Source organism: Arvicanthis niloticus, chromosome 9 (genome assembly GCF_011762505.2).
Source record: "Arvicanthis niloticus isolate mArvNil1 chromosome 9, mArvNil1.pat.X, whole genome shotgun sequence".
NCBI lineage: Eukaryota > Metazoa > Chordata > Mammalia > Rodentia > Muridae > Arvicanthis > Arvicanthis niloticus.
In genome coordinates, this window is record NC_047666.1 from 64,854,004 (window position 1) to 64,874,870 (window position 20,867).

Genomic DNA, 20,867 nt, shown 5'->3' on the forward strand with positions numbered 1-20,867 from the left:
GATTGTAAACACCTAAGTACTTGATTTCAGCATGCTCATTCACACCCTTAGGTAGACCTATCATCATGCCCAATTCAAGGGAGAAAGAAACAACAAAGAGGTTTGAAGCTTAACCCAATTGCCATTGGTCGAGTTGGACTTTTCAGGCCTACTACTTGGCCACTAGACTCAGTATAAGGTGATCATAATAAACGTAGGCTCAGCATGGAGGAAATGCAACCCTTCCAAGCTTGAGGATCACCTGGTGGGAAGGACGGATGACTTTAAACAGCTTTTCCACACAGGTAAAGGCCGAACCGCGACGACGTGCGCGGAAGTTCCAAAGGCGCTGTAGGGGCGGAGCGATTTTGTGGTGGGCGGGACCACCACTGATTGGCTGGATCCAGGCGGAAGTCGGGAGGTTCGATGGTCCGAAGACGCCAGCTTGTGACGGGGAGGGGGAGAAGGAAGGCTTCCGTAAAGGGTGCCTTTCGGTCCTTTCGCTCCCGGGGACCCTCGGAAAAAGCCCACCATACCGATCCCACGGCTAGCCCCTCCCCCAGGCTCTCTCCGCTCGATTTCGCACCGTTATGTGGGAAGCGAATCCGGTGAGTAGCCGGCGGGATGGGGCGGGCCCAGTGGGCGGGGTTGCTTGAGAAGGGCGGGGAGGCGTTCCCGGGAACTCGCCCCCGCGGTGCCTCAGGCTCGGGGTTTGCGTTCCGGGGTCGCGGGTGTCCCAGGTCGCGAGGCCTCTTGCGGGCCGCGGTCTCCCTGCCCTGAGCCGTGGGAGCGTTCGGTGGCCGCTTCCACGCTATTGCTTTCCTTTCCCGATTGTTGATTTTACTTCCGGGGGCTTCTCGGTCTTCGCTTTTTCCTCATTATTTTGTATTTTGTATTTTGCTTTCCGATTGAAGTTACTGGCTTTCGAACCTGCTAATTCCTTTCGACTCCCGCACCCTCATTGCTCCTCCCCCTTTTTGGAGCTACAGAGCTTTGAGGATCCTCTTTATGAGTTTCAGGGGATGACGTTCTTAAATGTTTTCTTTCTGTGGTTAGAACAATGATCTGGAATCCTTCTTTGTTTGCCTTCATTAGGTCTTATGTCTGCAGGCATTTTTTTTTTTTTTTTTAAACTTGCCTTCCTTCTTCGTTCATTCATTCATTCATTCATTCAAACTCCAAGCCACCACGAATGAGGATTCAGATCTATTTGTCAAGAATATTAAGATCTTGTTATGGGAACGTAGTAGTGAGAAAAATGTACACTGAAATCAAAACTATGGAGTTGATGGGCAGAATCGCATTTCAAGAAATTTGTGGACTTAGTTTTTGAAACTACCTCGGAAGCTGAGCTAACCATTAACTTGACTTCAATAACCCTTCAAGTCAATACTTGAAATAACCCTTTTGCTCTACCTCACAAAACCAGTAACCTACTTCCTACTTAAATGTATTACCAGTTAAGTCTATCAGTAAATTCCCCCATGTCTAAAAGTTCGTACCTACCTAATTAGAAATGAGCCCATGGATTGGGATTTGGTCCACATTGTAGCTCCATTCCATCCCATTTTATCATGACAGTCACCGGATAGTTTTGATTCATACACTAATACTGTAATCAGATCAGGGCAGAGGAAAGTACGTGTTTGGATGTGATGTTAGCAAAACGTTTAGCATTGGGATAAAACTTGCTTATAGCTGTTCATACATACGCTCTGTTCACTGTTAACTATTGAGTATCTTCATTTCATATCAGTGTCCATCTCTATATGTGTATATATGACTGGAGTTGATCTTTACCAGCAACCCCTTTCTATTGATTACCCCATAACAAACACATGGCAGCAGTGTATATATTCTGTTCAAGGCCACATACTTCAACGCCTCTGAATTGAATATTCAAGTAGAGAGCAGATCCTGTTGCCTACAAATGCTTGTTGAGTTCTTGACAGTGACTGGCACAGGAGTGCACCGAGCGTCCTCTGCTCACCCTGTTCATCTTTCCTTCAGGGTCACACTTAATATCTGTGCTGTTGGGCCATTTGTATCCTGGTGAGAATTACAAAGGATCTAGTGAATGTCTCATGTATTTGGCTTGTAATGAAACTATTTTCTTGGAAAAAAAACGGGGGGCACTCTTCTGTGAAATCATATGTGAGACCTTTAAGTTTTGCTAAGCAAGCTGACTTTTGTTAATCATAGTGAGGACAAAGCCTTGTGTTCTTGTCTTCTGTGCCATCCCCATATGGCCGAGTGATATTATTTTGTTTTATTATCTGTTGATACTGGGTTTTTTTTTTATTTGTTTGTTTGTTTTGGTTTTGCTTTCCTCGTTCTTTTCCTGTGAGCATGAAATGTCAATAAACACAGCTTAAGTTTTGAAAAAAATATTATATGTTTATAGGTGTTTTGATTGCCTGTATGTTTGTGTACCACATTCATGCAGTGCCCTCAGTTGCTAAAAGAGGGCATTAAATTCCCTGAAGCCAGAGTTAGCTGCCATGTGGGTGGCAGGAATCAAACCCTGGTCTTCTGGAAGAGCAGCCATTGTCTTAACCATGGACCCATCTCTCCAGCCACCATAGCATCGTTTTGATTTGATTTCATTTATTTTTTTAAAAATAAACTTTGCATTCATGGGTTTCACTAATTTGTGAGTTTCTTTTGATAGAGGGGGCATCTGCAAAGCTTGCCTAGCTTTGCCCAGGGAGTAAGATTGACATCCTAAGCCATGAACGTCTGGGAAGATTTAAAATCCAAGTAGAAAAGCAAAGCAAAACCTAAGCACTGTGTACTCTAAACATCATGCAGATAGCATTTGCATTCCTGACCAAATTTTTTTTTTGTTATGAGAGACAGTTTTTTAAGTGATTTTGTCTAGTTTTCCATTGTAGTTTTGTTGTGTGTGTGTGTGTGTAACAAAAAGTTTTGATATATATAAAACATAGATAAAGAGTACTGAAAAGTAACAGACATTTTTTTTTTTTTTTAAAGAATTATCTTAGGGTTTTATTGCTCTGAAGAGACATCAGAATCATGGCAGCTCTTATTAAGGAAAGCATTTAAGTTGTGTTGGCTTACAGAGCTTTAGTCCATTGTCATCATGTCGTGGAAAGCATGCCAATATACAGGCAGACATGGTGCTGGAGAAGGAGCTGAGAGTTCTGCATCCAGATTGGCAGGCAGCAGAAGAGAGAGACGAGGGAGACATATTAGGTCTGGCTTGAGCATCTGAAACTTCAAAGCCGTCACTAGTGACACACTTCCTTTCACAAAGCCACACCTACTCTAACAAGGCCACACCTCCTAATAGTGTTACTCCCTATGAGCCTCTGGGGGCCGTTTTCATTCAAACCACAGGAGTACACTGACAACATCTTTATAGAACTTGTTAAATTCTTCCAAAAGTCATTTCTGTTTATACTGACTCAGACGGTTAGAATAATCTGAGTTAGAAAATTGTTTTCCCAGGCTCACACGTCACAGGTTTCTTCATAGTCGTCTTTCTGCTCCTCATTGGTCCCTGGTGCAGTGATGACTTTGTCTGCAGAGCCACCTTTTCACTATTTTATATTCACAGCCGATTCCCATTTCCTTGGAGTTGTGATTTTTGTCTCTCATCCTGTCAGGCTGCTTGAAAGACTGATCACATACTGGTCATTTTTAGCCATAGTCCCCTCCTTCAGGCTGGCTTCTGCCAACACTACTTAGAATGTTCTGCAAGAGTCTTCAAATCACCACATAGAGTGGCATCTTAGGCACCTTTGGCTGATTTCGTTTTCAGCAGCTTGGATGCCAGTTACATTTTTCACCTAAACCTTCTTTATTTTCCTGGACTGTACACTTACTTGGGTTTCTTGTTTCCCCTTTTTATTTTTATTGCATCTTATTTATTTGTTTATTGTTTGTTTATTGCGTGGGGTTGTATGCACACTCATACCAGGGCACAGTAAAATGTCCGGACAGCTTGTGGGAGTCAGTTCTCTCCTTCCACCCTGTATGTGGGTTCTGGGGATCCAGCGCAGGTTGTCAGACTTGGTGGTAAGTGCCTTTACTGGCCGTTACTTCCTGCTTTCTGAATTTCTTCTCCCTGAGATTAGTTTTTCAGCTATAATTCTGGGCTAAGCTGCATGGCCTCCTGAAACATTCCATCTCTCTTGTTGCTTGCTTGGTTCTTCATCAGCACATGCTTTTCTTGGTAAGCTCCATGGCTGTCTTATGAACAAGCCTGGTAAGGGTCATCTTTAGACTTGAGTTCTCTCGCTGCTTCTCCCTCTGATGAAACTAAACATTAGTTCATTTCACCTGGCACGTCATCAGAAATGTTTCCTACATACTAAATAAATGTGATTATGACACCGGAAGAGGGGAGTACAATGGTGAATTAAGTCAGAGCCTGTCCTGTAAGGACCTTCAGGGTCTGCAGTGTGACTTGTGGGAAGAAAGTGGTACCTGAGGGAGTCTGGGCTGCTGGGAGGACCTCATGAACTAAGTTACACTTGAGTAAATCATTCTAGGTAGAATCATGTGAGAAGGCCGAAGCTAGAAAAATGACTCAAACCCAAGAAATGAAAAGCGGATGCCAGGAACAGAGAAAGTGCTTCCAAGACCGAGGAGGGAGTGTAGTCACTGCTCTATTGCTGTGAAGAGACACCATGACCAGGGCAGCACTTACAAAAGAAAGCAATTAATTGGGTCTTGCTTACACCTTCAGAGTGGCATGGGCTTTAGAAAACTCAAAGCCCACCCCCAGTGATACACTTCCTCCAACAATACCCCACCTTCTAATCCTTTCAAACAGTTCCATTCCCTGGTAGCTAAGCAGTCAAATACATGAGCCTATAAGGGTCATTCTTATTCAAACCACTACATTCTACTCCCTGCCCCCATAAGCTTGTAGTCATATCACAATGTAAAAATGCAGTTAGCCCAACATCAGTAAGTCCCCATAGTCTATCATAGTTTTAACATGGTGTAAGAGTTCAAAGTCTCTTTTGAGACTCATGGTATTCTCTTAATTGTAACCCCTTGTAAAATAAAACTCAAAAAAAAAAAAAAAAGGAGACCACATGGCACAATATATATGTTACTGTTCCAAAAGGGAGGAAAGGGGGGCATAGTGAGGAATTGCAAGACAGAAAGGGCGAACTCCAAATTCTCCATCACTATGTCTGTTGTCAAAGGGCTCTTCAGATCTCCAGTTCCTTTCAGCTCTGTTGACTACATCACACTCTTCTGTCTTTGGCTAGTTCCACTCTTGGTATGCAGCCGCCATTGGCAGGTATCCCATTAGCATCTCCAACATCTAGGTGTCTCCAGTGAAATCCAAACTTCACCTTCACAGTTTCACTCAGAGACCTCTCTGGGCCTCCATGCAGAGACACCCTTGACACACACTTGGTCTCAGTGGCTTTCCTTAGCTGAGGAGGGAGATTTCACAACCCCTTTCTTGACTCTAAAGCTGGAACCACATGACTGAACCTCTCAAGTTCTGCTGCTTAATGGGGCTGGTACTCCCCACCCCCACCCCCGCCCCCTTCAGTTACATTTGCATTAGGTTTCTGTTGGTAACAAGTCCTTCATTGCTTAATCTTTAATTCCTTTTCACAAATTGGAATCTTAGCTGGGTGGGGTCTTTCCCCGAGGGCACCATTCCCTGTATTCTACTTAGCATCAGCTTTTCTTTAAGCTTTTTTATCTCTGTGAACACTGGACTTTGCTCCAACAAAACATTGCTCCTTTTCTCCTCAAACTGCATTTTAGGTTTTTCCTTGTCCTTGGCCTATGTGGGCCATTCTTGTTCACACAACGACAAGGGATGGGTGGGCACTGGCAACAGACATGTGTGCTATTTCCCCTGAGTCAGAAAGTACATTTTATACATATACTCACAGGTTGGGGTGAAGATGGATATCCTGATAGTGTAGCCTGGTCTCCCAGGATTCTAGGAATAACACAGTTGTCTCTGTATTCTTGACTTTCTTTATAATTATTCTTATGGTATTTAGTTAAGCTTAGAGGATGACCTGAATTTGTCTGAGACTCAGAACAAAGTGGTTGTTAAGAAACAGAAACCCTGGATCAGGGCCGTCAACACAACAGGAGCAGAACACGCACAATGGCATTGTGCGGCTGGTGCCTTGCTTCGTAGGATTGCATTTGGATTATCTAATACCCTGGTTTTGTAAGCATTGTTAAGTAATTATCCTGAGCTGTGTGCATCATTATACTGCGGCTCAAAGCTCAGTAAATGCTCTAAGTACAAACTCCGGTTTGAAATCTAGAACTTTCTAGTTCTAGAATACTGACTGGTTCCAGAATGTAGGATATTCATTGAGTTGAAAAAGGACCTGTGAGGAAAAGACCTTGGGAGTCAGAGGTTAAGGAAGAATTCCTCATTTACAGTCAATCCCAGACTTACATGTGGTACAACACTCATGTTTCTAGAACATTTTCCTAGTGATCTGTCACATGATCATGAATAGGGAAGTGATGTGTCTGTCTGCAGGATTGGTATGGCAGATTCAGAACAGCACCAAAGAGCCTAGCAGTTCTCAGTGTAGTGAGGGTGGCAGATTTAGGCTACAGGCACAAGAGTTGGTGTGATAGAGACTTGGAGCAATGAGTGGCCAACTGTCTGAGTCTGACCCACTGGGTCTAAAATGCTAATGCGAAAGTCTTTGGTTTATACAATTCACACTCCACAAACTAAATCTTCTGTTCAAATAACCTTTGTTAGCACTTGCTTATCTTTTGATCCAGGAGCTAGTTGATGATTGCAAGGGTTTATGGGTTAATAAGGGTTTTCAGTGTGATGTAGAAAGACAAGCCTAACATAAATATTCTCAGATAAACCCTAAGTCCAATTGTGGAGAAAAAAAAGATGAGGGGAAAAGAATGGCAGTGTAGAAAGAGCTCAGGGGTAGGCTGGGAAATCAGGGAGGGCATCCTGTGAGTGGTGACTTGTAGAGATATTGATGAAGAGCTAACCAAATGAAGGTTGCCTGGGAAGTAGAGCAGTGGGGATAGCATATGAGAAGCCCTTGAGGCTGAATGGAACAGGACCATTGAAAACCAGACAAGTCTTTGAGGCCGGAACACAGGGAAGCAGGAAGAGGGCCCAGTAAGAGTAAGCTGTACGTGGTGACTCTGTGGAACATGATTGGAACTTTCAACTTCACCTTGAACAAAAATTAAACAGTTAATCAGTTTTCGATGATAGCGAATCTTGGTTATTAGTTTGACATACCTGGGAAGAGGGAACCTCCATTGAAGACTCTCCTCCATCAGATTGGTCTGTGAGGCATTTTTTTTTTTATTCTAATTGACAAAGGAGGACCAGTCCACTGGTCCACTGTGGACTGTACTGACCCTCAGCAGGTGGGCCTGGGCTCTGCAATTGAGTGTGAGCCTGGGAGCAAGCCAGTAATTCTTCCATAATTTCTGCTTCAGGCTCTTGCCTTGTCTTCCCTCAGTGATGGGCTGTAAGCTGTGAGATGAAACAAACCCTTTCCTCCCCAAGTTGCTTTTGATCATGTTTTTTACTGAAGAATAGAAACCAAACTCAAGGGCTAGAGAGATGGCTCAATGGTTAAGAACACTGACTGCTCTTCCAGAGGTCCTGAGTTCAACTCCCAGCAACCACATGATGGCTCACAACCATCTGGAATGGGATTTGATGTCCTCTTCTGGTGTGTCTGAAGACAGCAACAGTGTACTCATATAAATAAAATAAATCTTTAAAAAAAAAAAAAAAAAGAAAGAAACCAAACTCAGACAAATAGGGAGAGCTGCTTGTTTGATCCAGGTATGGCCTGATGTAATCACAAGGGGCCTTCTAAGTTCAAGACAGAAGCAAAGAAACGTTAGGACACCTAACAAGAGAGTCAAGGAGGCTCAGCACTGGTTTAAGAGGAAAGGGAGGGGCAACAAGCCAAGGTTGTTGGCTTAGCTTCCAAAGTTGGAGAATCTTGTTTTAAGCCATGAAGCTTGTAGTCAGCTTTCCCAGGAGCAGCAGAAGTACATGAACAGGGAGGATCCAAGAGCCTGTTAGAGACCAGTTCAGAGATGGGGCAGAGTACTAGGTAGGTGGTGTTGGGGAGACAGAAAGAGAAACAGAGGGATTCAAGCTACACTTTGTATGATGGATGCCAGTTGCTAGGAATTGACCCCAAGGTCTCACCGTACCATGCCAGTGCTCTACCATTGTGCTGTGTCTTTGGCCCAAGAATTTTAATATGATTTAGATGAAGTCATACTATGTTCCTCAAAGGTTCATGTGTTAAAAACTTGGTCCCCTAGATGATGATATTACTGTCTAGGGCCAGTGGTTTTCAACCTGTGAGTCAGGACTTCTTTGGGAGTCACATACCAGATATCCTGAATATCAAATATTTACATTAATTCATAGCAAATTATAGTTACAAAGTAACAACAACATAATTTTATGGTTGGAGGTCACCACAACACGAGGAACTATATTAAAGGGTTGCAGTGTTAGGAAGGGTGAGAACCACCGGTCTAGGGATTGATTGGGTTTTTCTGCCAGTTAAAGAGTTAAAAGCCTGAAGACTCTGGAGCTCAACATGTAGCACAGGGGAAAATCTGACATAGCAGAAAGGAGCAGACACAACCTGTGGGGAAGAAAACTTTGATGAGTGGTGAGGAGACACACATGCAGCAAGCACACTGAAAGATCCCCCACAACATAGAGGGTGCCCTCATGAAGCCAGAGCCTGCTGCTTAGGGCTGGGCTGTTTTAAAGACCGTGAAGAGTCTTTCTCCTCTAATTTGGGGTTCATCAAATTTGAAGAGAGACTGAGTGGCCGAATGGCCTACAACAGTGTGTCACATTCCTGCTGGCCTTGAACTTGTTGAACCAGTCCATCGTCAGGAGCCTGTGGGTGGGAGTAAAAGCCAAGAAGGCCTTTGTTTTAAGCTGCCAGGCTTCTGTCTCAGGTCAGGAGGGTGAGGAAGAAGTCACCGTCTTGGAAGTTCTCCATCTTTATTACATTGTTATGGTTCCTCTCCCTTACATGTCTGCCCATTTAAGGAGTCTGTCTCCTAGCCCCTCAGTGCTATGGGGACATAGTGGGTACTTTAAGAGGCAGAGCTTAGTAGGCGTTCTTAGGTCACTGTGGGTTTGGAGAAGCTCCCATAAGCCCCTTGAGGTCTTGCAAAAAAGGATCAAGCCAGGTTCCACCTGTCCTTTCTGCTTCCCATTTGGGATGCCTGCTTGTTCTTTAGGTGCCTTCATCATTGTCACCTGCCACCACCATGATGAGCCAAGAGGCTGATGTAGGTGCTGTGCCCTTGAACCTTCTGAACCCTGAGCTTGTAGCCAGTCAGGTTATATGTGCCCACATGGCATCAAGAACTCAAGTCATGACAGGAGCTGGAAATTGAAATAAACGTTTTAGCCCCTAAGATTAGAGAGTAGGCGAGATCCTGGGAAAAGTGTTCTGTAAACTTTCTGCATGCCTGCAAATAACATTATGTATGTGTATATGTTATTATTATTGCTATTTGGCTTTGTTTTGAGAAAAAAATCTCTGGAGCCCAGGCTGATCTCAGACTTGTGGCAATTCTCCTGTTTCAGCCTCTCAAGTACTGTGCTATTCTATTTGGTTTAGATTACCATTTTTACATTTTAGATAATAAAATTCACTTAACATTTTTATTATTGAAAAAGGCATTTTTGCAGCCTCTTATAACATGCCTATGTCTAATTTGATTCTGGATAGCCCAAGGTATAGGTTAGACCCAGATGCTTTGATTTCCCCCCCCCCCCCGAGTGTTTTACTAAATTAAAGGTCCCATGCCCCAAGTGCCAGTTGTAGAGACTTACATTTGCTTGCTGTGTGAGGTGTTTTGGACCGAAGATCAAACACAGCTTGAGATGCCGTGGGAAGATTTCTCCCTGAAGACTCTTTGTAGTGCTCTGTCAAACTAAACAGACTTAACAATATTAAACAGCCCTGGGTGTGTTCCAAGTGTAGGGGCAAATGGGTTCTTCAGTCATTTCTTGGCTGCCTCAGTGTCAGGAAAGAGAAACAATTGGGGTAGGGTCTGAAAAACCCATCTCTTCTCAGCATTAAAACTTGGAGTATTGGGGGGACCTGGAAGTGGAGCTCACTGGTCAAGAGCTTGCCTGACATACACAAGGCCCTGGGCCTCCAAAACTGCATAAACTGGGCATGGTAGTACATACCTGTAATCTTTGGGCTGGCAGGGTGGAGGCAGGGGGATCAGAAGTCCAAGGTTGTCCTTTTACAATATAGTGAGTTTGAAGCTAGTCTGAACTGCATAAGATCCTGTCTTAAAAAATGGAGTATTTGGGCCTTGAAGTTGGAGGTTGGGGTTCTTTAAAACTCTATAGGCAACATGGGGTAGAAGGGAACTCGCTGTATGCAAGAGAGGCGATTACAGCTTGTTTCCACTGTGGTCTGGAACTTGACGAAGTGAGCTTTTGATGTCTGCCTTGAGAGGAGCACAGGGGTGTGTCCGAGGTGTGCGCCTCCTTATACCAGTTTGTCTAGATATTTATACTTGGGGTGGATTGTCTCCTTTCCCTGGAGATGTGGAGATTCACTCGGGTCAGTCACATGGGGACTGTGATCCAATGATTCTCAGTAGAAGTCCTGCCCCCTCAGCTCAGGTGACCTTATGGCTGCAGTGTTTTCTGAGAAGCAACTGTGTGCTGTGTTCTGGGAAGGGGACACTGAAGCTCACACATGCTTTCATCTGGACTTTATCTCCTGTGCTTTTGTTGTTTCTTTTGCTGATTGTATTCTCTATCCTTGTTCCGTAATAAACACCTACAACTTCAACAACTTCTGAGTCCTAGAAAATCATTGACCCTGAAACAGGAATGCCTCAGAGATGCAGGAGACATCTGATAACAAGATCTAGCTGTGTAGCCCAGGGTGGCTCTGAGCTAATCCTCCCACTTCTGGTATCCCTAATGTTGAAATTACAGGTAGGTGCTACCATGTGTGGCTCCTGATGTACACCTCAGTGGAAGACTCAACACTTCTCCTTAAGGTCAAGAACAGGGCAGGGATGCCCATTCTTTCTTAGACATTACTTTCGAAGTTCTAAGATAAGAAAGCAAGACAAGAATAGGAAGAGATATTTCAGCGCTAGGAGAAAGAAGTAAAGCCCACAGGTAGTTTCTCAGCCCATGCCCCTGTTTTGAGGCCGCACTGCTGTTCCCCCATTTCAGAGCACCTGCCCGTGTGTCTGCAGCTGTGCTGACTGCTCCTGGTGGCTTCCCTCTGTGAGCCAGCTCCTCTAGTAAGTTTTCCACGTTGGCTATTAACACTTTTCAAATCCAGAATTTATAGTTTTCATAATCCCCATAATTTCATAATCAAAGCTAGTACTTGAGGGCTGAGTTATTGGGAAAAGAATCATCTTTATTTAACTGAGGAAAGGGGATGAATGCTCAGTCACACGAGCAGATGTTTATAAGGAGGGAAAGGGGCTCAGGGGGCATTGTTCTTTGCTCTGACCTTATCATGACAGTCAGCCTTCACTCTCGGGACCAGTTTCAGTAACTCCTTACACAAACACTTTTTCCTGCAAGCTAAAACTCAGGGCAGTTTACCTGCTTTGTGTCAGTGCATGCCCAGATGTTATCTGAAGGCCACCAGATGTTTTGGGTTCCATAAATCCAAAGCAAGTGTTAATGTTTTAGTCATTTGGGTGTGACTTTAGAATTTAGAATGCTAGACAAGGGAGAGGACATGACCCTGCAAAGAGCAATTCCCAAGGGAACGGCTACTGTCACACTGTCTCTTTTCTTTAACTTCAGATAATTAATTAACACACAAAGTCCGTTTTTGTAGTCCAAGCTAACCTGGAACATGCCCATGGATCCGAATAGCTTCCTCTGTAGTCAGTGTTTATAGGGGTGATGTTGAAGGCCTTTGCTTACCTTATGTTTCCTCCTTTGTAGATGGGCATAGTTGCTACGTAGAAGCATTTCCAGGCTGCCCAGTGTCTTGTCCCATTCTTTCCTAGATGGGTACAGGCCTAGAGCTCTTAACAATCCTTTTGTCTCCATCAGTTACTGCTCTAAGAGGGCCCTTTGCTGTTGTCTCCTCTTCTCTGTATGATCTGATGGGCTGACGGTTCTGCTCCAGTCCACACCGCACTTCCTTGGTTTTCATGAAGCTGTTCAGTTTCTTAGAATTCCCTTAGTCTCAGGATCTTCTACTCTCTCGTCCACATAACATCTTTCAGACAGAGATGTAGACTTCCTTCCTTGTGTTCATTCGTCCTTGGGCAGGGTCCCCATGTCACTGCACCTGCAGCTGAGCATGGAAGCCTCTTTTTCTAAGAGTGACATTGTAGTCCTTGGGAAGGAAGCTAGCAGCCCCTCACCCTCTTGGCTTTCTCTTCTTGGCATGAAACCTCTCTCAGGAAGCTAATTGGACTGGTGATGGTCAGTGTACAGTGTCTCTGGGTCCCTGATTTAAATAGACCTTCTACCGTTTGTGGGAACTCTAGGTAGGAGAGGGGGTTTTCTACTGTTGTCTCTCTGAATTAGAGCTGTCTTGTGGGCTGAAGAAATGACAGGCACCAACAGCCTGCCCTTCCTCAGTGTGGGAGTACAGAGATCCCATCTTTGGCTGAGCACAGAAGAGCCAGCAGGACAGATGATGTTCATTTTCTTGTGTATATGCCATCACTTGTGGCACCTCCTGAGCATGCTCTCCAGAGTTAAATGATTTTGAAAACAAATTTACTAGTTGAACAGCTGATCTTCTGGTAAAGGGTCCACTAAAACAGAACTGACTTCCACAAGTTGTCTGATGACCTCCACACATGTGCTGTGGCATGCGTGTGCTGTGGTCTGTGAATGCTTACGTAAATGCAACAAATAAAGTGTTACTTTGTGTATGTACACAGAAATGGGGATGTTTTGAGACAGTGCCGCCCAACATACTTGCCTGGAACTTGTCTTTTCCTGTGTCAGCTCCACAAGTCCTGGGAATTCAGCTGTGCCATGATACCAAGTGCTGATTCTTCTTTATAGAGAGGCAAAAATGTCTTCATCACCAAGTGTGGCTTCCTCAAGTATGCTTTTGCTTATGAAATGACATACATTTGTAGTAACATTCTTACTAGAAGTGATAAGTCTGGAATGCAGCATTGCATTCTGGGATACAGACCAGGATTTGACTTGACCTCATCTACCCTGTTGATGAGGGTTGTGTGATTCAGATGGAGTGTACCCAGGTGCTGTGAATATGGATGGATGTCCTTAGAGACAGGCTTCACCAGTATGCACATTTGAAAACGTGGGAGATGCTTTGCCACTTGATGGTAGCTGTTTCTTATTTGCAGCACTCTGCACAGGAAGTGTCATTTTCTCACAGGAACAGGAAAATCGGGCCAGATGTGGCATTGTAAGTGACTGGCCCATCATCTATCATGCATTAAGTGCTGCCTTTGTGCTGGATAAATTGCATGTGTTCTTTTGATTACCTGTAGACATGTCCTAACTAGAGCTGTCGTTACTATGGTGACAGCATTCTAAATTATTTTATTTAAGCCAAATTATACAAAATAGCCATTCCTTTGGAGAGGAAACTCACTATAAAAGATGCTATGGTTTTTATGGGATGAAATGAATTATTTGAAAGAAAGCTAGCACATCTGTGAAGCTTGGCAGCAGAGGAGTCAAGGACTGGCTGTCCGTGGAAATAAGACCGTGGGGTGGGTACCTGGAGGAGACAGAATCCTAGTGGGCCTCAAGGGCTTCTTTCATCTTTGTACTGTACACTCTGTGATTATAGACAAAATAATCATATTATTTTCTGCTTTGTATTTTCCCTGATTTTAATTGGAAAATAATGACCTCTCTCTCCTATACATGAAGCTGTGAAGGAGAATGTAGTATGAATTGTAATCAAGAGTTGCCCTAGCCAGTCAAAGCTACTTACAGCAAGGAGTTCCCTCCTTCCCTCTCTCCTTTTCCCTCCTTCTCTCCCTCATTTCTTCCCTCTGTCCTGTTCTCCCCTTCTTCCCTTCCTTACCTTTTCTCCTTCTCTCTCTCTCCCTCCCTCCCTCCCGTTTCACTATGTTCCTCAGGTTAACCTTGAACTCCTGGAGTTCTTACCCCAGCCCCAGTAGCTGGGACATGGGCTTCGGTGGCTGGCTTATAGACTGGCCTGCCATGACAACTCAGGCACAGAGTCATAGGACAAAGCACACATTGAGTTGTAGCCATTGGAAGGAACCTTTCTGTTAACCCTGTCCCTTTTCTAATAGAGGCAGTACGGGACCTATAGCACAGTATTATCTTAGGTATTTGCTTTTTGCTTGTATTTCCAAAAAAGTAAACCTGCCCCCACCCCTGGCTTTCCTTCCCCTCTCCTGCAGTGAAATGGCCAATCGGGGTGAACAGTGCTGGAAGAAGAAAGCAGAAGTGTGGAATAGCTAACGGGACAGTGGATTTTACATTTTAAGTCATCCTCTTTATTATCTGGTCAAGACAGATAAGGTAAATGGTTCATTGAACCTGAAGCCCCCAATCCCAGGCTGTTCTGTGTTTTCATTTCTTAGCAGCTAATCAACTTTTAAGACATGAAGGAGTAAAAGCAAGGACATAATCAGAAAAGCAATCCTTGGAGAATTTCTAGACATGAATATAAAATCAAAATAAATTAGGCCCCTTCACAGAGCTCAGGCACTCAGAGTAACCACTCAGTGAGCAAGGAACTTCAGTTTCTGCTTTGTGTGGGGAAATGTGACCCAGACAGAATAAGGAAAGCTTTACCCCAGGTTACACAGCTTCTACATTTTATGTAATGACAGAAAAATATTTTTCAGCTTGTCAAGCAATACAGGTTCTTTGTTAAAAACAATCAAAGGCATAAGGGATCATATTTTGGCATATGCCCAGTATAGATGTGTTTATACAAGATTTCACAACACACACACACACACACACACACACACACACCTCTGAGAGATACATTATAAAGTGATAGCATCGGTTCACTGGCAAGAATCAAAGCGTGATGGGCAGACACGTTGTAGCAGAAGTACTCTATAGTGATGGGCAGGCACACTTTAGCAGAAGTACTAAGTTCTTTCAAGGAGAATGTCATGTTAGTCATGCACATTTATTTGTTCGTTTATTTGTTAAATATATTCATTTATTGAATTTTTGAAACAGAATCTTCTCAATAGCCCTGGCTGTCCTGGAACTTTCTAGGTAAACCATACTGTCCTCAAACTCACAGAGATCTACTTGCCTCTGGCTCCTGAGTGCTGGGACTCAAGGCATGCACCACTGGGCCCAGAGCTTTGTGTTGATTTTTCTACACCCCGTTTCTAAGACACTACAGAGCTTGTCTGTCACAGTCCACACTGGGATGTCGACATCCAAGCACTAACAAGGCCTGACCCCGCTCAGCTTCAGAGATCAAGCCCGTTCAGGGTGGTATGGCCATAGTTAGACTTGTTCAAATTTAAATCAATAATTTCAAAACCTTTAAAGAGTGATGATAGGATGTCAAATTCAAAATGAAGTTACATTGTTTTTTATCAGCCACTGGGTCTCTTTTCTGATTACTTCATCACAATTTCTACCCAAGAATTTCAAGTTTTTTTTCAAAGATTAAGTATGTATCAGTTAATGTTCTCGTCAACACTGTAAAGTAGATCACTGGATCGTGAGGCATAAAACAGCGTAACATGTTGTGCACATGTACAGACCCTGCAGCCAGCGTGCCTGAGCTTAGCTTCCTGTTGTGCAACCCCTCTGCCTCAGTTTCCTAATTTGTCTAGAAGTACCTGTCTCATATAGGTTGTTAAGCCTAAAGAAGTTCCCTCCGCAGTTCTTAGGCGAGCACTTGACACCTAGTAAGGGCCATATAAGAGTTAGAGATTGTCATCATTGCTGCCCTTACACTCTGGTCACCTTGGTGCTTAGAAGACACTGTGACAGGTTATCATATCTATTCAAACTTAACTGTGTACATGTGTGCATGTACACAAGCATATATCCATGTGCTTTGAACTGAAACTTTATTATTCTTTACTTTTATAGCCTTTTTTATGCCTCATGTCACATTTTAGAAATGTCTCTGCATGCCATTAAATGAGATGACTGAAGTAGAAAACCGGGTGCATCTGATCTTAAGCGGTAGTGATGCAGGGGCTCCTAACAAGGCCACAGGCAGGTGATGGGCTCCTTCCTGGGGCTCTGTGGGCACTGACATATCCCACCTAGGAGGGTCAGCAGCCTGATGTGTTGGTTAAGCTGCTTCCAGGGCCAGGATGAAGATAGCTGTCAGGTGACACGGGGAAAGACGATGGGATGTGACTCTTGGTAAATGAAATAAAATGTTCCATAGTAAGAACATTGGTCATTAATGGGTATTTTCTTTTCCACCTCCCATAGGCTTTCCAGAAGATGTTTCATAAGACAGAGGAATTCTTTCCCAAGAAGACAGACAGTGATGTGGATGACATGGACACATCGGACACACAGTGGGGCTGGTTCTATCTGGCGGAATGCGGGAAGTGGCACATGTTTCAGGTACCCTGCCCCGAGCGTCACAGGCAAGGGCGCATTGGTATGTAGAGTCATGCTCAGGGAAACCTGGAAAGAGCCAGCCCTAATGGGAACCAGAGTAGCTAGAAGTCTGTGTCCTTCCCGGCTGTAACCTCGGGAGCAGTGGTGAGCTTAGACAGGGAGCAGGTCTGGGTGATGGACTCTGGCTTGATCTGGTGGAAACAGGGAGGGAAGAGCCGGTCCATGTTCAGAACCTGCTCTGGGGTATTATGTTAGGTACGGTATGCATCCTCACCACAGCTCTGAGGAGGATGGCTCTTCTCCATCTCTGTCAAAGGACAGAAACTTAGGAAAGTGTACTGCCTGTCCCCACTCATGGAGCAGCTAAGGCTTTAATGCCCACGCAAGAGCATGTAGTTTGGGGATTTTTTTTTTTCCCTCCCATTTTATGGTTACTAGACTGGTGAAAAGGTTTACTTTGAGCCACTTAGAGTAATCCTGAGGAATTTGTGAAAAGGCTGTTACAGAGACCATTGTCCATAGCTGTTTTCCCCCTGGAGTCATCAATAACTTCCCAGAGCAGTCTTGGTGTGCCTCTCCCTGCGTGTGTGGGATGTAGAGCAGCAGGCTGTAGGATCCCTTGGTCTCTGTCACTGTGACCTCAGCTCCACTTCTGCGGCCAACCCATTCCTGTGAACAGCTGGTAAATGCAACTTTCTGGTTTGTCTTAAAGCCGGATACCAACATTCAATGTTCAGTTAGCAGTGAAGATATCGAAAAAAGCTTCAAAACAAACCCTTGTGGCTCCATTTCCTTTACTACTTCCAAATTCAGCTACAAGATAGACTTTGCAGGTATGTTTCCCCTCCTAGTCGTGTGTTTCTAGAATACTCCTAGACTATCGGTACAGTGCAGTCTGCAGCTCTGAAGCACAGGATTAGCCCAGGCATCTTGAAGCATGAAGTAAATGCTCCTGTTCTCTGAAGAAGTAGCTCATTGAAAACTGCACTGTTAGACTCTTGGGCAGCACTGCCTTGATAAAAGCATGTTCCTGTGTTCTTGTGTGTTAACACGTATGCTGTTGGCCGTGTGTTTTGAGTTCATGTAAAGCTCTTTATAACTCTTGTTTCTGTGTTTTGTTTTTTTGAGGTGAGGTCTCCATGTATTGCTGGGTTGGTCTTAAACTCACAATCCTCCTGCCTCAGCCTCTGGTAGAGCTGGATTGCAGGCCTATAATGCTGAGCCTGGCTTATAGCTAAGGCTTACTCCTCACCCCAGCATCCTGGAGATCGATTTGAATTGGGAACCTTTTTATCTTAAAGATCAAACTGGTAATAAAAGAGAAAGTCACTGTTGGCTGGTGACTGTCTCAAGGCAAAGTAAAACCATGTGACCTTCCTGTTGCTACTTAAGTCAAATGGCTGCCACTTCAGTGGCTGCTGCTTGTGGTGGTTCCTCATTCACTGGTTCTTTCATAGATGAGCCCAGCTGATGTGCAGATCAGCTTCAGTTTGGATGCATGCCACTCTATATTTCACCCCATGTGGGGTCATGTTGTCAGGTGTCTCACAAGAGCACTGTTGAATTCAGTCCATAAGTCCCAGGCTGCCTTCACACTGTTTCTGGCTTTAATGCCTAGGAGGTGTGAGTGGGGCAGCTTCTTCATTGTGCATTTAGTTGCTCTGCCCCTCGGCCTTTAGCTATTCTCTTCCAGTTGCTGACCTGTGTCTTTCCAACCAGTGGTGCTGGTGTGCTGAGGATTGCATAAGGCCTGCAATGCTTTTCCAGAAGTGGAAAGGGTTCAGACCGATGGTGGAGATACATAGCTAAGAAATGCCATCCACAACCACGTGTTCCTTGAAGTTGCTGATTGTCAAGAACAAATCAAAGAATAGATGGATAAATTAAACCTAAAAAGTGAAAACCATTCTATTTTTACTTTCAACCAGTCCTGACTTTAAAAACTAGCATCAGGCCAACAGGCTGCCCATGGGGGAAGCTGCCATTGATGTTTCTGTTCAGGGCTAGGCAGAAGGTGTTTTGCAGATGTTACTCAAGTTCTGTACTAGTGTTGTGTACAAACACAGTTTTGGAGGCAAAACAGACCCAGTGTGATATACAACCAGTGAATGTGGAACAGTCTGTAAGATGAGCATCTTGGTGTGGGCCTTAGATCAAGCACTGAAGGAGAGCCCTGCCCTGGCACCTTTGCAACATGATAAAAAGGTCACATACCAGCCGTCAGCTCTCCCCAAAGCTGTGCAACCTTTATGTATTGTGGCCGCTAATGTGCACGACACTTGACACTTGAGAGCACTGTATGCTTCTGTGGCTAATCTGTCTGTCTTTGTCTTCAGAAATGAAGCAGATGAATCTCGTCACTGGAAAGCAGCGCCTGATAAAAAGGGCTCCTTTCTCCATCAGTGCCTTCAGGTATTGTGAAGGGGTAGGACAAAGGGCGGGGCTTCCTTCTCCCTGCTCTTTCTTACTCTTTGGCAGAAACCCAGGTAGACTGACATTCCTGTCTTGGAGTAACCGTAGCAATATTAAACCTCACGTTTGCTGATAGAGTAATCGTTATCTTCTGTCACTGTTTCCTTTCCTTGTCATTTGTCTTGTATAATTTTCCCAATTCTTAGATACAATAATGGGAAGATGCCATATGGTTTTTCTTTAAAATAGCCTATCGGGCTTATGTTTGAATTTAAACTGGACATATGCGCATAGAATTTTCCAGATATTTGACCATAAATCTTTGAGAACTGCCCACTTGGCCTGCACCTGCACTAATGTTGACCCCCATTGGGCATCTACTTGTACATCTGTATCTCTTGGATATAACACCAGTCTACAGTGACCAAAGGCCTGGGGCAGCATGCCCACCGTGGGCAGCAGTGCAGCATCTTCCCTGGAACTGGGGTGCCTGATTTCCTTTTGGTTCCCTTTGCCATATATAGACTGAAAAAAGAATTGCTAAGTGCCAGAGGCAATAAATATTTTATTTGTTGCACATGGGAATGGAAAACAAGTGAAAAAATTTAAGTGTATCTCCTATTTTCTAGAACGATCTCTCAAGCAAATATTGATTTTTTTTTCTGTTCAGAGAACTTTAGATGCAGCTCAGAAACATTATATCAGCATGTACATTGTAAGGAGTCCCCTTGCACTCCTTCCAGGGATTTCTTGGAAATTTAGAGCAAAGAAAGGAGTTGGAGGAACTAGAAAGTATTTTTTTCCTTTATCAAGATGTTTGACTTACATTCTAATCATAATTTAAAAGATAATGATGGTTTTCCTGCGTCTGGGACACAGAGAATATGTTCCTACCTGCTGCACCATGTATGCATCCCTCAGTGCCACTGTTGCCCTCTGAGGTGTGTCATCTGGGGACTAAGACACAATAATGGGAAGTATTAGCAGGTGTGTTGTTATAGCTGGGATCCCTTTGATGGGGGTGAGAAGTACATGCTGAACCAAACATTTTCTTCTGTCCCAGACTATACAAACTATACAACAAAGACAGAAAGGACAGACAGACAGGGGTTCGAGGGTAGTGTGTGTGTGTGTGTGTGTGTGTGTGTGTGTGTGTGTGTGTTGGGGTGTGATCAGAGCTGAGGACAGCAATGGAGGCAGTAATGATAAGGGAGAATTTAAGTAGGGAAGCCCTGGGGGATGATGGTCAGGAGACGCTGATGCAGCAAGGTCAGCTGCAGGATGGCGCTGGGCACTCATTACAAGCCTGCTGAATGTGTGCCCTGTTAAGATCATGGGTACATACCTGTTATTTAAACCTTTCCCTATAGCTGGAACAAAGTTGGGGGGAAATGGGATCACTTTAAAAAACAACTCAGTGTTGAAATTAATTTAAATAATAACTGTTGTAGTATTTAAAGTTCTAGAACTCCCTTAAGAAAGTTTGAATGTTCCTACTATCACACTCATACTGAAGATAAATATGAGTTTATGCCAGACTCTTTTGTTAGCAGACTGAAATGCACAAGTGGGCTATCGTGTTTTTCTGGAGAGGTTGCTGGCCAGAAGGTTAATAAGTACAGCAGATTAATAATGCCCAACTCCATTTGGGCATTTCTTCATCATAGTTGTCAATAAATGCATCCTTTGGTTCTGGAATCCCACTTCAGAGACATTCTTACTGGGCACATGACATAACAAATGGTAGATTGGTTCTTCACAGCATTCTGAATGGGTAGCAGAAGTTGAAGCAGACTAAGTGTCACCAGAAGCATGCAGTTAAATAAATGATGGTCCTGTTACCAAGCTTTCCTGTTATGTGGACCCCAAATCTTCAGGAACTGCCCACTTTTTCCTGCACCAATGCAGAGCCCCATTGGGC

At 44.0% G+C, this 20,867-nt stretch overlaps 1 protein-coding gene across 4 annotated transcripts in view; it reads left to right on the forward strand.

Moving 5' to 3' along the window:
* The first annotated feature begins 371 nt into the window (after positions 1-371).
* Parp11 (poly(ADP-ribose) polymerase family member 11) overlaps positions 372-20,867 on the forward strand; it is a 34,721-nt gene continuing 14,225 nt past the window's right edge. The window contains exons 1-5 of one of the 4 annotated variants that reach the window (XM_034512199.2): positions 373-587; positions 14,371-14,491; positions 16,400-16,537; positions 17,247-17,367; positions 18,871-18,946. In XM_034512199.2, coding sequence (XP_034368090.1) covers positions 16,412-16,537; positions 17,247-17,367; positions 18,871-18,946 — 323 coding nt within the window. In that variant the 5' untranslated portion in view covers positions 373-587; positions 14,371-14,491; positions 16,400-16,411. Of the gene's footprint in view, positions 588-14,370; positions 14,492-16,399; positions 16,538-17,246; positions 17,368-18,870; positions 18,947-20,867 lie in introns of all 4 variants that reach the window. The other 3 variants (XM_076940607.1, XM_034512200.2, XM_076940608.1) reach the window with 3 other exon arrangements.